Raw genomic sequence first — 14,935 nt, 5'->3', positions numbered from 1 at the left:
GGGGGAGGTGATTCAGAGGGCACAGCTCTGGCTGCTCGGGATCTGTTCCCGCAGTACTCCCGGACCAGAAACCTGCTGGAGATCTTTCGGGTGACCCTGAAACACTGAACACAGGATTCATCCCTGGGATCTCTGTTTGCAGAGTGACTCTGTGCCTCCTCGGGCACCACTGCCCGAAGATGCCGCTCCTGGCACAGGGCAGGAGGAGGCAGCAGGACAAATCAAATGCCTGTCTCACGAACTGCCACTCACTTGCAATTTTGGAAAACAAACAGGAACCTTTTGGAACAAGGGCTGGAAATCAAGGGGCCAGTGAGGATTTTACTCATCACTGTCACTTGTTCCGAAGCCTGGAAAGAATTCCATCTCTTCTCCCCTTCACCCTGGTGCTAACTCATCCCAGAGACTGGGATCATGTCACTGACTCGCTCGCTTTAGAGGCTCACAGCTGCAATCTTCTACACTGCAATTTTCATCGTGGCCATCCCAGATTTCTTTCCTACTTCCCCTGAAGCATCTCCCTCTGTATGCTGAGCATCACATGAGAATAAATCCAGATTTATCGCACTTTTCCTGCTAAAACTATTTCCAATAGACTTGTCATAAACCAAGCACACCACATTCTTGTTGGCCACATCGCTGCCCATCAGCCCAGCAACGTTTTACCTACTGCATGTTCAGCCCCCCAACCCGAGTGACTGCTGGGCCCTCTGCTCTCCTCACCAACAAAAGGCAGGATTTGCTTGTGGAAAAAGCCAACTGCAGCAGCCCTAAGCAGCACTCCACACACCTGTGCCTTCCCCTAAACCTTCCCCAAAGGCACTGCAGGAATGCCCTGGGCAGTGCTGGGATGCCGGTATGGGGCATGAGAGGGGCTGAGCTCTTCATGAGCTGTTAGCAGGCTAACGAGGGCATCTGCAGAAGGAATAGGCACAAAAACTGAAACTAGATACAAAATAAATATCCCAGAGCTGGATTTCTGAAAAAAGATTCTGCTGAGCTATAGTTCCACATCAAATTTTTATTGAATACATTTTCTTCTGAGAATTTGTGCACTAAAACCAGTCAGAATCATATGAGAGGAGTATAAATTTCACATACAGTTTTCACTGCAAACATCCTTCAAGAGAAAAAGCAGAAGCACTTTTTAATCAAGCCCTCTCCACATCCTCCTCCCCCGGAACCCGAGTGGCAGGCTGGGAATTGGAGCTCAGTCCCTGCAGCACTAGGGAGCTCTGGGACAACTGAAACAGTCGTTCCATTTTGCCATATGACAATGGGGACAACGTGAGGACACATTGAATACAACAGACTTATTTTGTCCTGGTTACATTATCGGGAAATCTCCTTTCCTGGGAAGAGACCATCCCATTTTACAGTGATTAAACTGATAAAAACCTCAACCTCTGTTTTACTCTGTCAAAAACCTCAACCTCTGTTTTACTCTGTCATGCTTTCTTTGCTGCCCAGGGCCAACAAGCAGAGCGAGCGGCAGCCGCCGTCTGACACCCGGCTTGCGGCTGCGCCGGGAGGGGAGGCAAAGCTGACATTTAACGGAAACAAATGGATGATAAGACAAATTGTGCACTTTTGCCTTGACGTAGAAAATGATCCCCTGAGGTATGACGCCTGTTCAGGAGCAAAAGCCACTTAGGTCGGTCGTTCTTTACTGGCTTTTGCCCCTTCACTAATACACTAAAGGAAACCATTGCATAATCTCACAGAGGACTATTGCTGTGGTCCCTACACACCATTCCCATGGCCTCAGAGCAGGCACAGCATTTTATAGTGCAGACCATGACCTTAGGGCTGGTTTTAATAACCTTTACTGCCCTTCACTAAGGGTAGTGCACCATACCATTCGTGTGTGACAGCCCTTTCCCATCCCGGGTCTGACCCAAGACACCACCATGGGTGTGCACCAGCAGGAGGGATGCAGTGATGCATCCCAGGAGGGGCCCAGGTGGCAGGATGCAGGTGGCAGCTGCAGGAGGTGACAGGGATGGAGAGTCTTCATACCAGTGAGACAGGGTGAGACAGAAGAGGCGTCACAGCTTCATTAACCAGGGGCAGCACAGTCGTCAGTGACAGCTGAGGCAGCCAGTCGATAGGAAGGGAGTACAGGGAGACTCCTTCAGAAATAAAAGATTATCCTGAGAATAAAAGCAACTGGGGTAATAAGCAAGATGCTCACAAAGGCAGAGGACAGCAAGAAGAGCATTCAAACCCGCAGGCACCTGGGAAGTGATTTATCCAAAACACTTAAAAAGTGTGCCTTAACAGATAAAATACAGAGGGTAACTCACTGCAGGCCAAAACACTGCGTATTAGAGGAAAAAAATATCCTGCATTAGAAATAGAGACTTCAGTCTTGGCAGCATCTGCTTCAAGTCCTCTGCTGCCCACGCCAGAACAAACTCCAGATCTCTAAACTCAAACTGTAATTTGCTTCACTACAGAATTCCCAACTCAAGCCCCAATTATACCTCTTCGGTGAGGGTGAAACTCCAGCCAGCAGTATAATACATTCACTGACACCTGCAGACCTAATAATTGACCAGGGAGGATGTGGATGAGCTCAGCAGAATCTCTGCATTGTTCCTGCAAGGCTCGGTGTCCTACACCAGGAAACAGCTTCACTACTGCAAGGTGCATAATTTAATAAACCATTAACTCAAACCTGAGGTGAAGTAAATTCAGCGTATTATATATTTCAAAATAGCATTAGAATTCAATTTAAGTGTCACCAAAAGCCTAATCCTCAGTATACAGAGCATATTAATAAGTGTCTTGGAGCCTGTGGTTTGATTTAATTTCCAGCTGAGTTGTGCTGCTGCATGGCTGCGATCCCTGCCGTGAGAATGTCTCGGTGACAGCACCACCAGACTGAACCGCAGGAGAATGGAGGGATGACAGTCCTGCTTTCTGGGGCCTCCCGGGAGAACAGCAGGGTGGGTGCTGGAGCACAAGTAGTCCTGTTTCCAGTTGTGCCACTTCTGTGTGGCCCTGCTGAGCTGTTGATGTTTCCCAGCAACGGGAGGCTTCTCGCAGGATCCCCGGGTGCCCCGACCCAACCCTGCTGCCAGTTCCCTTTGTAGTCAGAGGGGAAAAACCCATTTTGGGTAAGGCAGGTGCTCCTGTTCATGCAGGCCCGATGCCATACTCGCCCTGAGCTGCCGGACGAGGCACCAGGAGCTGCTGTGTGGCTGCTCTGGGCCGTGCCCTGGCACCCGGCAGGGCTGCGGCCACCGAGAGGGGACAAAGCTGCTGGTTTCCCTCCCCCAGGTCAGGTGTCCGGGGAAAACAGGGCACCATTTCCACCAAGAGCCAAAAGCACAAAACCTGCTCTCCCTTTCTGTGGGAGTCAGCCACGTTTTGGCCTTTTCCCCGTCACCCTTTTCCCTGTCACCCCTGTCAGAACTCCTCTCAATCAGCAACCCAGGCACGTTCCCCAGCAGTTTGGGAAACGCATCTCTTCTATAAATGACAACAGATTATTTAAGCAACAACTAAAGCACTCTGACTGCTTTTTAGTTTGCTTGCATTAACGTCAGTCTCCTCATATATCTAGAGAACAAATATGGGATTTTCTTTAAAATGGTGGAGAGTGATACAAAAATAGCAGCCTGCTCGTCTAAAATAAAGTTATGTATTTGAAAGGGTTGGAAATTGTTTTTTAATCACAGGCGTCTTCCTTCTGGAATATAATCTGCCGGCTATACATTCTGCTCTTCTACCCAATTTCTCAGGAAAATGCAGCAAGAATGTTAATAAATAATTTATAAAACATTATAAAAGATAAAGCACTCCTGCTAAAATGTTTCCAGCCTTTGACACACCAGTTCATTTGTAATCCTCTTTGCCTCCCCTTCACTGTAACATCAGCAGAGGGTGAACAGCCACCTGGATCCCGGGCATGCTTGAGACACAGACATGCTGGCAATGGTTGGGCACCCCAGGCCACGCTCTGCTAGAATTCTGTGCACACTTAATTTCATCGTACAGGTTAAAACCCACTTTGGGAAAACATGCTGGGGTAGCAGCAACAGTTTATAAGTTTATAATCCCGTCAGCAAACACACAGAGGCTCATTGTGCTGAGGCCTCGCTCACACCCCACCCTCCCAACAGACAGGACCCACCTAAGTGCCCACGTGCAGTGCAGCATCCTCAGTGCTTTATTGCCCAGTCACTTCTATTTCACCCAAATGAAATATAAAAACCCACTACTAAGCAAAAGTATTGAGAATTTTTATGAGATTGTAATGCTTCCAATTTATGTTGAAAAAGTCCCAAACCCTCGAGCTGTCTGTGGCTGCTCCAGCCAGGGAGGAGGGAGATGCTGCTGATGCAGCGCAGCACAATCGGAGAGGGAAACGCTGCTCTGATGGGGTGCCATCAAAGAGAAATGGGAAGGGTTTCCTCTTGTTTAGGACATAACTGAAAATTCAAGGCAAAAAATATAGAATGAACACCAAATTTCTGCAGGACAGTGACAGGTGTCATGTAAAATGTTTTAACTGAGTTTCAGGCCTCGATACTTTCTGCCCATTTCAGACAAAATGCGTTTTAGGAAGGGAACACTCAGGGAGCATCAGGCATCAGTGCAGACATTCATAGTAACAAACTGCTGAATATTCAAGTGTATCAGAAGGAAGAATCCAGGAAAAAACAGTTTAAAGAGAAAATACTGTGAAAACCTTTGATATTCAGTTGGTGCTTACAGATACTCTCCAAGGCACAGCTGGTGCACGCAGAACTGGAGGAAAAGTAATTAAAGACCACTACCTGAATATTGTCCAACACCAATGTCCCCCTCAGCATCTCCCATTTGCTCCTTCCAGGACAAACATCCTGCCTGGACATTACCCCAAGCATGACTGTTGATGTCCCTGACCTTTCCTTGCCATTTCCTATCCTGCAGGAAAGCATCCCACGATTGCCATGGCTGCTGCAAGCATCCTGTGAATGTGCAAGCAATAAACATGAAATGGAGTTTCCCCTTGGCTCCCAGAGAACCAGATTATCACATTTCAGCAATTACTGCGAACACTGGATTTACAACAGGGCTCCAGGGGCTCTCATGTCTCCCTGTGCCCACCCAGCTCAGTCTGTGTCCCGCTCTACTTTCCCTGGCTCACCTGCCAGAACAGTGCCACTGACACTCTTCTGCACCAACTCTGAACTGTTCAGGAAGCAGTTAATGCACACACCACATGAAACAGCTCTCTGCTGACATACTGCTCTCCAAGGCTTGTTACTCTTAATTTGTCCGATTGGCCAAGATGTCTAAATTCACAGTAAGTTTTCAGCATGATCCTACAGCACAGTTCTTAATTAAGAAAAAGGGTAACACTTTTTAAAAATATATTCCTTCCCATCCCTGCAGCACCTGAATACCAGTGCTAAAGAAGATATCAGCACCTGCTAAAGGCAGGATGGAACATGATGTCCAACAAGCTCGGCATCTCCAGCTGCACGGCACAGGCGTGGGAGTGAGCAAGGGACGCATCTCTGTAGATGGGTGAAGGCAGAGTCCGCCTCTGTAACCTTGGCAAGCAGCAGCCCTCCCAGAGCCTGGCATCCAGATTAATTTTACATTCTTGGGGCACCACTTTTCAACATACAGAAGGGAATGCTGCATTTTGCTACTCAGTTGTGCCAGCGTTTGAAAACCGTCCGTGTCTGAGAATCCACATTTTCCCTCCATTAGTCAGTACAAGTACAAACACAAGTTTTTCTTCTTTCTCCATTGACACAAAATCTGGTGCTAAGTTGAAGGTCTAACAGGCACAGCACAGGTCCTGCTGGTGACAAGCCAACCCACCCAGGGCTGTGGCTGCACTGAAGCCTCTGCAGAAGATGGGACCTGCCATCACCTGCACCCTGAAAAAGGTGTCAGCAGCACTGCTCCAAGCTCAGTGAACTGAGGACAGCCAGGGTTCTGCACCTTCTTGGATGTGGACAGGTAATGCCAAACAATAAAAAACAAAGTACTACTGGGGAGTCCTCCACAGAACACTGTGAAGAGACCACCCGAGTCCTCAGCCCTGTCTTCTCCTCTGCCTGTCACTCAAAACACAATCTTACATTTCTAGAGATCAGAAAATCAAAAGAAAAGTACGAGAGGCAAATCTAGGAAACCACCACCTTGGACATGCTTCCTTCACTCAGCTCCAAGAGCAAGTGTCCAAGAGACCATCCATGTGAGAGGCTCCCAGCACCCAGGCTGGGTCATCTCCTGCAGAAACACTCAAACACTGGCTCTGCAATTACACCTATTACAAATATTAAAGGTCTTTGGGGTAAGGCAGCACTTAAAATCCATTATCAAGAAAATGGGAAATGTCTCCAAATGTTTAACCCTTTCAGAACAGAGAGAAGTAGGAGGCCTCAGCTGCAGTGCCCCATGCAGCAGACCTGCCATCCCACTGCCCGCCCCAGCCCCATCCTCCTGGTCTCTGCTGACAGCAGGAGAAATCTTAGGAGACACAGAAAAACACATTGTGCAGCTCCAGCTGACTGGTTCTCATTTCTTATCCCTCTGACCAATCTGCAGGGAGCAGGCACGTCATGTCAATCATAAATGACAACACAAAGTTGCTTAAAGTAAGAAATCAGACACCACCATATAATTAATGGCTATGGTGCAGTGTAAATGCATGAGGGAGACTGTGAGTCCCTGTGGTTGGTTTGAGTCCTGGCCTTTACACTGAAAATCTCAGGCAGAAAAGATCAAGAACAATTGCATGGGGATTTTTAATCGATATCTAACCTGACAATAGGATTTGGAGGAAGATCATCCCATAAAACACAGGCAGCATTGCAGACTAATTGTATTTACTCCCCACTGACCAGAGGCTCACAGGCAGAGCACTACGTGTCCCAGGAAGGTGCTGAATGTCTCTCTAAAAAAGGGGCAAGGCACCCAAGTGCCTCTGTGAATTAAAAAGCCAAACATGTTGCTGGAGGTTAATGTTAAACATTGCCCTGGCTGTACCTGTTTTGGAATATCAAACTCATTTACTGGGGGGTGTTGAAGTGGAAGCCTCTGAAGCAGATAAACAAAACACCTTCTCCCTCTCTGGTCTCATTCCCCCTGAATTCACCACGGAGCTGAACACAAACACTGTGCAGACAACAGAAAAGCATCATCTATTCTGGGCCAGCTCCTTTTTCCTGGCTGAATAACCTTGAGCACATGACTGAAGGATGCCCCTTTATGCCTGGGAGATGCTGTCATGAATCACAGACCCCTCTTCCTCCCACAGAGAAGGCACGATGTGTCCTTGTAGAGGAATACCAGTCTACCACTGCCACAGTGAGACATCCGGCACTGCATTTTATAAATAGGCTTCTAAGAAATGTACCTCCCATCCACTCCTCTTGATCCAAAGTGATTACCAGAGCAAAGAAGACAACTAAACATCAACACACACCCTGTGAACGTGAAGGGGTCAGACCCCAGGGTACAGCTCAGAGATCTTACACTGCTTCAGTGCAACCCACCAGAGAGATGCTGGTTCACATGTTGGCTCCCAGCCACAGCAGCCAGGGCCAGCAACACTGCTGGGGAGCACACAACAAAAGAAGGAATACAAAGCTCACAACTGAAGGTAAGAGAGGGGACCTACGACCTCTCAGGGGGTACAAGCACAGCCTGGCCAGCACATAAGAGAGCAAGATCAATGTGGTCACACTGTGTTTTCAGAGGAGCCACAGCTCTACTCTGTGAGGGGCAGTGCTGCTCCCACCACTGCAGCCAAGCCAAGCCTCTTTCCTTGCATGTGGCATTTATATGTTGTGGGTGCAAATGGAGCTGAGAGCACATAGACAGCACAGAGGACAGTGACATTTGGTGCATGTTCCCTTTGATTATATTCATGGTGCAGGCACAGTCCTCTGCAGGTCATGAGGTGTCTTGTCCTGCCCCAGTGACAACAGCAGTGTCTTCTTTTTCACTATGAAAGTACAATTACAAAAACAGGAGGGAAAAGGGATTATTTTCCATTTGCTTCTAGAAATAGATGTCACTCCTCAGACCTGTTAGTTTTCAGGACCATGAGAGTTTAAGCTTTAAACCAGTATTATTACAATATGCATCAAGTGCTGTTTTCTAACAAAAGAAGACAAATTGCTTCCACTTTGTACACCATGGTAACCAGCCAAGAATACAAACAGCTCCTCAAAGACAGGGTCAGCAAACACCACCTGGGCAAACTCCCACACGTGACTCTGAGCACAACCCCCCCCAGCCCCAGGGAAGCTGCCCAAACACTGTGTAAATAAGAGGAAAACTCAGCTTGACTCCTCCTGGGACTTCGCTGTTCCCACAACAGCCAGAAGAAAAATCATTGATTGTCTCCCCAGGGACAAAACTCCTCACTGGAGGAGAGCAGATCCACTGCAAGGCTGGTCCCATGGTTCTCCCCAAATTCAAACACAGCCCCAGGGCTGATCTCTCTCCTATGCCATGGCATGCCAGTACAGCACTTCCCAGCTCCTGCCTCAGTTCAGAATCAAACAACACAACCAAAAACCTCCAGGAAGTCTCACCTGAGCAGAATCCACGTTTAGGGAATGCCTGACCTGGTATCAGCTCTCTATTTCTAGAGAAAATATATCATCTCTCTGAACAGAGACATACAACTGAGAACACCCATTTCCCCTTCAGACAAACAAAATCTCCCAAGCAGTGGAAGGTGGGATGTGACCCCCCGGCAGCAGCCAAACCCCTGCACGGGCTCGCCTGGGTGACCCGGGAGAGAGGAACTGTCACCATCCTACCTGCAGAAGCCAGTAGCACCTTCTGTGAAACGTGGGGATGATGGAGGAATGGACGTAGCAGCCATACAGGCACTGGGGACACAAAAAGAGAGAAAGTAGAGTCAGGTTAGTGAAGGAACCATTGCCTGAGAGGCTGAGCTGGGGAGGGGGTGGCAGTGAGGAACCCGCCACCAAAGACATCCTTCTGCTGCTGGTGGGGGCTGGTAACACACAACACAGGACTGTGGCACCCCAACCTGTGTTTTTAAGCATTGCTACAGGTCACAGAACCCCTCCCTTGACAGCCTCCCCCCTGCTGCCTTTGCCCAAGCAAAGGTCACCCTGGAGGGGCCAGAGGCAAGGGAGGCTCCAGCAGCACTCGGCCCCCAACACCAACAGGGCTGCTCTGGGGCTGCACTCCAATCTTTGCTCCAACCTGTTTTTATTCTTTGACAAACACAACACCTACATCTCTTTTTCCACGGTTTATCTCCTGGGTATTTCAACTGAAAATGTTGTGTTTGCAAACTGAAAAAATTGCTGTCAGATATTTTAGACAGCAAAATGCCAAAATACAGTTTGTTTCTTTTCTGCTCATTTTGTTTGATTTTGTTTTTTTTTTTTTTAATAAGGTCTGCTTCTCTGATTAACTAAAGTCAGCAAGGCCAAGGAATTCTTTCTTCAGGAAAAAAATTAAATTTCCAGTATGTTAAAACTTTTCAGTTGGAAACCAAGCCCAGCATAACCCAAACATACAAAATTGGTTTTAATTTCAAAGATGCCTGAGTGCAGAGGGGTGCAGTGCCTCTGGATGTGTGCACTTGGCGAGCACACAGAAGGCTATGGCAGATTCCCCTCCCCAGGATCACCACTTGCAGGGTTGGCCTGAATTAAACAGGATTTAAGGACTGCTGGCTGCTATCACTGAGTTATTTTTAAAACTGAAATGACAAAGATTAGTAATACTTTCAAATGTTTCAAGGGTACATTCCACACACACAGAAATGCAGGGAGGAAAAACAGAGCGGGGGGGAAAAAAGCCCTGCAGAGAATAATCCAAAGGAAAGCTTAACATTTAAATCCCTCCCCTCAGATGGGGAACAGCCGCTGCCTTTTGTGTGGATAATCCCTGACAGTGACTCCTGGCTCACAGCGCTGGGGGCTGCATGGAAAGGTCTGTAACATTTGGTTCTGCTGACTCAGAGCTGGTCTCCCCCCTTAGGAAAGCAGCTTGGGAGGTGCAGCATCTCCCAGTCCAACCTGCTTCCCAGTGAGGGTGGGAAAGCCGGTCTGGAGCAGCTGGAGTTGCCTTCACAGCCCATACAGGACATGCACAGCACCTCGTGCAATATATATCAATATATCCCAGCATCCCCCAACTTGCTTCCCACCCTGACTTGCTGTGGATTGAAACTTCCTCTGATTAAAATAAAACCCAACAAGTGCCAATGCTGGGCTCGGTGCAGCTGGTGGTGCACAGCAGGCAGGAGCACTGCCCTGCCTCTCCAGAGCTGCCTCGTGGGTGATTCTGGAGCTGTCAATAATGAATCACACAAAAGCCTCCCACCTCCAAGAAAATGGTTGTCAACACTTCAGCAAACCCTTAAAAAATCCTAACGATTCACAGAGTTCACAAAGCACTCAGAATACAGAAGGGATTTCTTAAATTATTTTTTTTTTCCCCCATGGTCACAGGACATGAGAATCTGACTCTGGATTGATGTGTAGAGGCTGGATGTTCTAACTTGGGCAGCTGGGATGAAGGAGACCCACACACTGAGCAAGCTCCTGACCTCAGAGAGATGGCAGGGACTGTCCCCATGGGCACCAGAGACACCACAGTGTCAGAGAAACGCTGCAGGGGAGGAACAGACCCTGGGAGTGCACATGGAGTGTAGGCAAAATGAGTGATGGCAGCAATAAAAACTACATTAATTTTTGGATAAAAAGGCATATAAAAACCCTTTAGGATATAAATGGAAAGCTAGGAAATCTGAGCGTCATTGTTTTGGAGGATTCTGAAGGTTAATGAGTTAAGTGCTGTGGATGACACAAAGTGTGCAGCCCGAGGGTTCGGTACACGGGGTAAGGGGAGGAGGGTGTAGAGGTGATTTTCCTATACTGGGCCCCACTGACCCCTGCCTTTGGCGTGGGATGAATCCCTCAGCCCAGGACAGCTCAGGGTCACTGAGCACCCACCGGCTGGACACCACCCTGCAACTAATGAGGAGAGGGGAATTACTGCCCTGCCTGGCTGGAGCACACAGGTAACCAGGGCAGGAGTAATGCCTTTAGCTAAAGCTGTCTTTAAAATGAATTCTTGCTCAGAACAGGCAACAGGGGTTTCATTATCTGGGTTTTCTTTTATTTTTTTATTTATCCTTTAGTGGGGAGGTAAAAGCTGTGGAGGCCTGTGTGTCTGTGGAGATGTTAATGCCAGGCTGGGCGCTCAGCCAACGCATTAAGTGAAATCGAATTCCTGAAACCAGCTTTAATCAGCAGATTTTTAAGGTTAGAACAACTCTCTCCTCTGCAAGGCTTGCCAAGGTTAATTCTGTCCTGAGCAGGCTGAATTAATGGGCTGGACAGGGGAGAACACTTTTTTTCATGATTCTCTTTTAAGTTTACAAAATCTCCAGGAGAAGAGAAAAGGCATTTCTGAGCTGTCTAAGGAGAAATGCCACCACAGCAGCTCATCGACTGCTGCGTAGAGAACAGGCCCAAGATGAGAGCCACCCTCACCTCCCGTGGGGACCAGCATCAGCCTGACCCTGAGGGAGCCCCAAGCAGCACCAGCCCAAGGACAGGGACACTGCTCTGCAGGGGTCTGACCCACTGCCACACTGGGACCGGGATGCCCACGGTGGTGTGGTCCTGTCACTCCTCTGGGAGCATGTCCTTATCCCTGCAGATGCCCTAGTGTGAGCACAGACCGTGTCCTGCTGCCATGGGGGGATCCCTGGGATGTGACACCCACCCCTGCCTGTGGACACCTCCTGTGCAGCCCTCCCACTGCTGCGGAGAGCCGGCCCTGGCAGCTCCACTGCAGCTCATGCCTTTACAAGAGAGGGGTAATTAAAGAGAAAAGGCCTTCTCTGGGCCCTGGGGGAGAGTGTGCAATTACAGCTGCCCACCCCCCCATTTGTATGCAGTGCACATCTGGCATCAGCAAACTTTTAAAAATTGGAGGCAGGGAGGGGGAACAAAAAAATCAAATTATTAGTGGATTTTTTTATCCTGAGCTCCTTACAGTGATTGTGGCTTATTTAAAAATAATACAATAATGCTGAGGTGTTCTTCCTTAACAAGCACACCTTGGGAATGGAAATAGGAAAGCAAAAGAATCAAAAATTCAAGATAGGATTGGACGAGCTTTGAAATTCTTCTCCCCAGTGAGTTACACTAGTGGATATTTAAAAAAACCCCTAAAAACTGCCTAGATTTTGTTCAGATTTTCACACTGAATTCCCAATTCCCTTAATAAGAAGCTAAATCAATCTTTAGAGAACAAATCATGTAAGACCTGTGGCTGTAAATTATTAAAATATACTTGAGTAATTTTCTGGTGTAAGGCTTCAACATCCAACACCCTGGCAAGCCTGCGGACATCGTAAGCAGGATCAGTGCAGGTTACTGGGGGAAAAGGACCATAGGACCATGCCCTCTGCTCCTTGGCTCCACGGTGCTGTTGGGCAATATGTGCTCAGCCCAGCAGCTCATGGCCTCCTTGTGACACCCCAGCGCTGCTGCCATTTCCCCCTGTAATTACACCAACCATTCCTGAGCTTCCTCACCAATTTCCAGCAGTAAGTAGCACACTGCTGGCAGTGGCAGCACTGTGTCTGTAACCAGCACCCCCAACATTCTCTGCTGATCCTCTGGGAGGGCACAGCCCGGCTGTAAAAGCAAGGCAGCTGAAAACTGGGAGCTGCCTCTCGGCCACCGAATTAGCAACCATGGGGGAAACCCCTCAAATATCACGTGTCACCTCTCTTTTCAAACAGACCTGAAGTGAGTGCCTTCTGAGACTGGGTTATCTTGCAGCAGATGGTCCTTCCTTCAGAACGGGGATGCTAGAGCCACAGACAAGTTCCAAATCCATGTAAACGTCAGCTGAGGCTCGCCCCTGTCAGCCGGGAGCTGGGAGACAGCGGCGGCTCCGCCCGCCCCATTAATCAGGATTCACCCAGAACAGCCAGTGTGCTGCTCTAAACCCCTGACTCGATGCCAGCACCACACACAGGGAGCCATCAATCCTCCCTTTCCCCCCCCAGCAGTGAGGTGCAGCCGGGGAGGGCCTGACGGGGGTGCAGGTTTGTGACAACTCTGGTTGGGCACAGCCAGGCACAGCAGTGCTGAGCTGGGAGGGATGTGACAGGAGACCTCCATGTCTCCCCATGAAGGTTGGCCCCAGTTCAGCTTTTCAAAACAGGGAGCTGTAACTCTGCCTGAACCCTGGGGAATCCCCAGGGCCGGCAGGCTGCCCCCAGAGCTCTTGTTTTGACTTAAATAGTGTCATAACATAGGGAGGCATCCAAAATTTCCCGTTACTGCATTTCGATTAAAATGCTGCTAAACGTGTTTTCTCACTCCTCATCTTAACAAAACAGATATTAGACAGGTTTGGATTTTCCTCTGACGTCCGTAAATAGTAACTTTGATTCAGCAAAGTGCAAAACCACGTGCTCAGATTTCAGCCTGGGCTAAGCTGCTCTGCTGGCAAGGTTTGCCTTTTATCAATGTCAACAGAAATTAAGTGATTGCTTACGGTTTGCCAGGTCGGGTGAGGAGTCCCTGGTACTGACAGCAGATCCCAAAAACATTCTCAACATTCCTAGGTGGTTGCAAAACCCTGGAGAACCTGACCCTTCAGGTTTTGGCTGCAGCATTGTGGCTCAGTGCAGTGCAGCCCCGGGCACAGCCCGCCCTGCAGGCACTCAGCCTGGTGCAGAGATTTTGGGTTTAATCCTATCAGCTCTTTGCCTGACATGTTTCAAACCCTCCACATGCCCTTAATGCCACCAGCAGCCATACCCAGATAACGATTCCTAGAATGAGCCAAGGGCTCTCATGTGATGGCTGAGCAAGGGAGGAGAGGTTACACAGCCTGTGCATTGCAGGACCTTGTCACTTCTGGTGGCTTTAGTTAACAAATATTGTTCTGTTTACTCGAGACTCGTTAGAAAGCAATTTTTGAAATGTTCAATATTTAATGAAATATTTAAATGTTTAATGGGTTCTTTTTCAAACCCTGTTTTCCCTCTGTGGGGTTCTGAAGTCACTGCAAAGATTGCAAGGTTTTAACTGTTACAAATGAATCTTCTAATGACATTGGCTTAGCGACAGCAATCGGCGTACGAGGGGATTGATGCTTCCACGGCAGCAACACCCCCAGCCAGCCCACTGCAGGATCATTGGTATGCAGCTCCACACCCCCCCGCAGTGCCTGCCTCTTCATAAATGCATATTTCTTTATTAATACGGGGATACTTTAATCTCAGTCTAATTTTACCTTTAGGGAAGCTCTATCCTGAGGCTGCCAGGAGCTCAGACCCTCCAGATGCAGCGGTGTGATTTGTATTCAAAGCAGCAGGTCTATCTGTCAACATGTTTGTCTCCCCTCTCTGCCAGCTCTTATTTATAATCCCATTCAGATTAATGAATGACAGTAGTTCTCATCACAAGGAATTTGATTAATCAATTTAAGTGCTTAATCACCCTGGCCTGGGTGAGAAGAGTACTGAAGGAATGCTGCCTGTATAGGGGCAAAGTTGTGAGATGCAGGAGGAAAACATCATCCCTTTCTCTCGGGAACAACTTGAGCCCAGAGTGTGCCCCAGATCCTTGACGGGATTACGAGCTTTCCAAAAGCTCAGAGTTTCCTTAGGGCCAGCAGTCATGGCCAATTAGTCACGAAATATCCTTTTCAACCCACTTCCTAATCTGACACAAAAGGTTTCACACCACCTACCTCATTCCCTGCTACCCGTGGTGCTTGAACCCAAAGCCCATCAGCCATAAAACCTCTCCTGGGATGATGACCAGGATAATCCAGTTGGGCATCCTGCAGCATCCCACTCCCCATTGGTCCTGCCCATCACTTTCCTGTACCACAAAGACCCCCACAGCCTGGCTGTGTCACCAGCTTGAATACTCCACAATAATCTCCA

General features: G+C 48.4%; 1 protein-coding gene across 11 annotated transcripts in view; it reads right to left on the bottom strand.

Annotated features, from left to right (window-relative positions):
• The window catches only part of CAMTA1 (calmodulin binding transcription activator 1), a 223,384-nt gene that overhangs the window by 90,154 nt on the left and 118,295 nt on the right, over nt 1–14,935 (bottom strand). For all 11 annotated transcript variants that reach the window (XM_027702182.1, XM_027702187.1, XM_027702179.1 and 8 more), the window contains one exon: nt 8,787–8,858. In XM_027702182.1, the coding sequence (XP_027557983.1) occupies nt 8,787–8,858 (72 nt within the window). The remainder of the gene's footprint in view (nt 1–8,786; nt 8,859–14,935) is intronic.

Source organism: Neopelma chrysocephalum, unplaced genomic scaffold (genome assembly GCF_003984885.1).
Source record: "Neopelma chrysocephalum unplaced genomic scaffold, ASM398488v2 Primary Assembly neopelma1_180, whole genome shotgun sequence".
Classification (NCBI taxonomy): domain Eukaryota; kingdom Metazoa; phylum Chordata; class Aves; order Passeriformes; family Pipridae; genus Neopelma; species Neopelma chrysocephalum.
The sequence above is the reverse complement of the archived record's forward strand: the minus strand, read 5'-3'. Positions and strand labels throughout refer to the sequence as shown.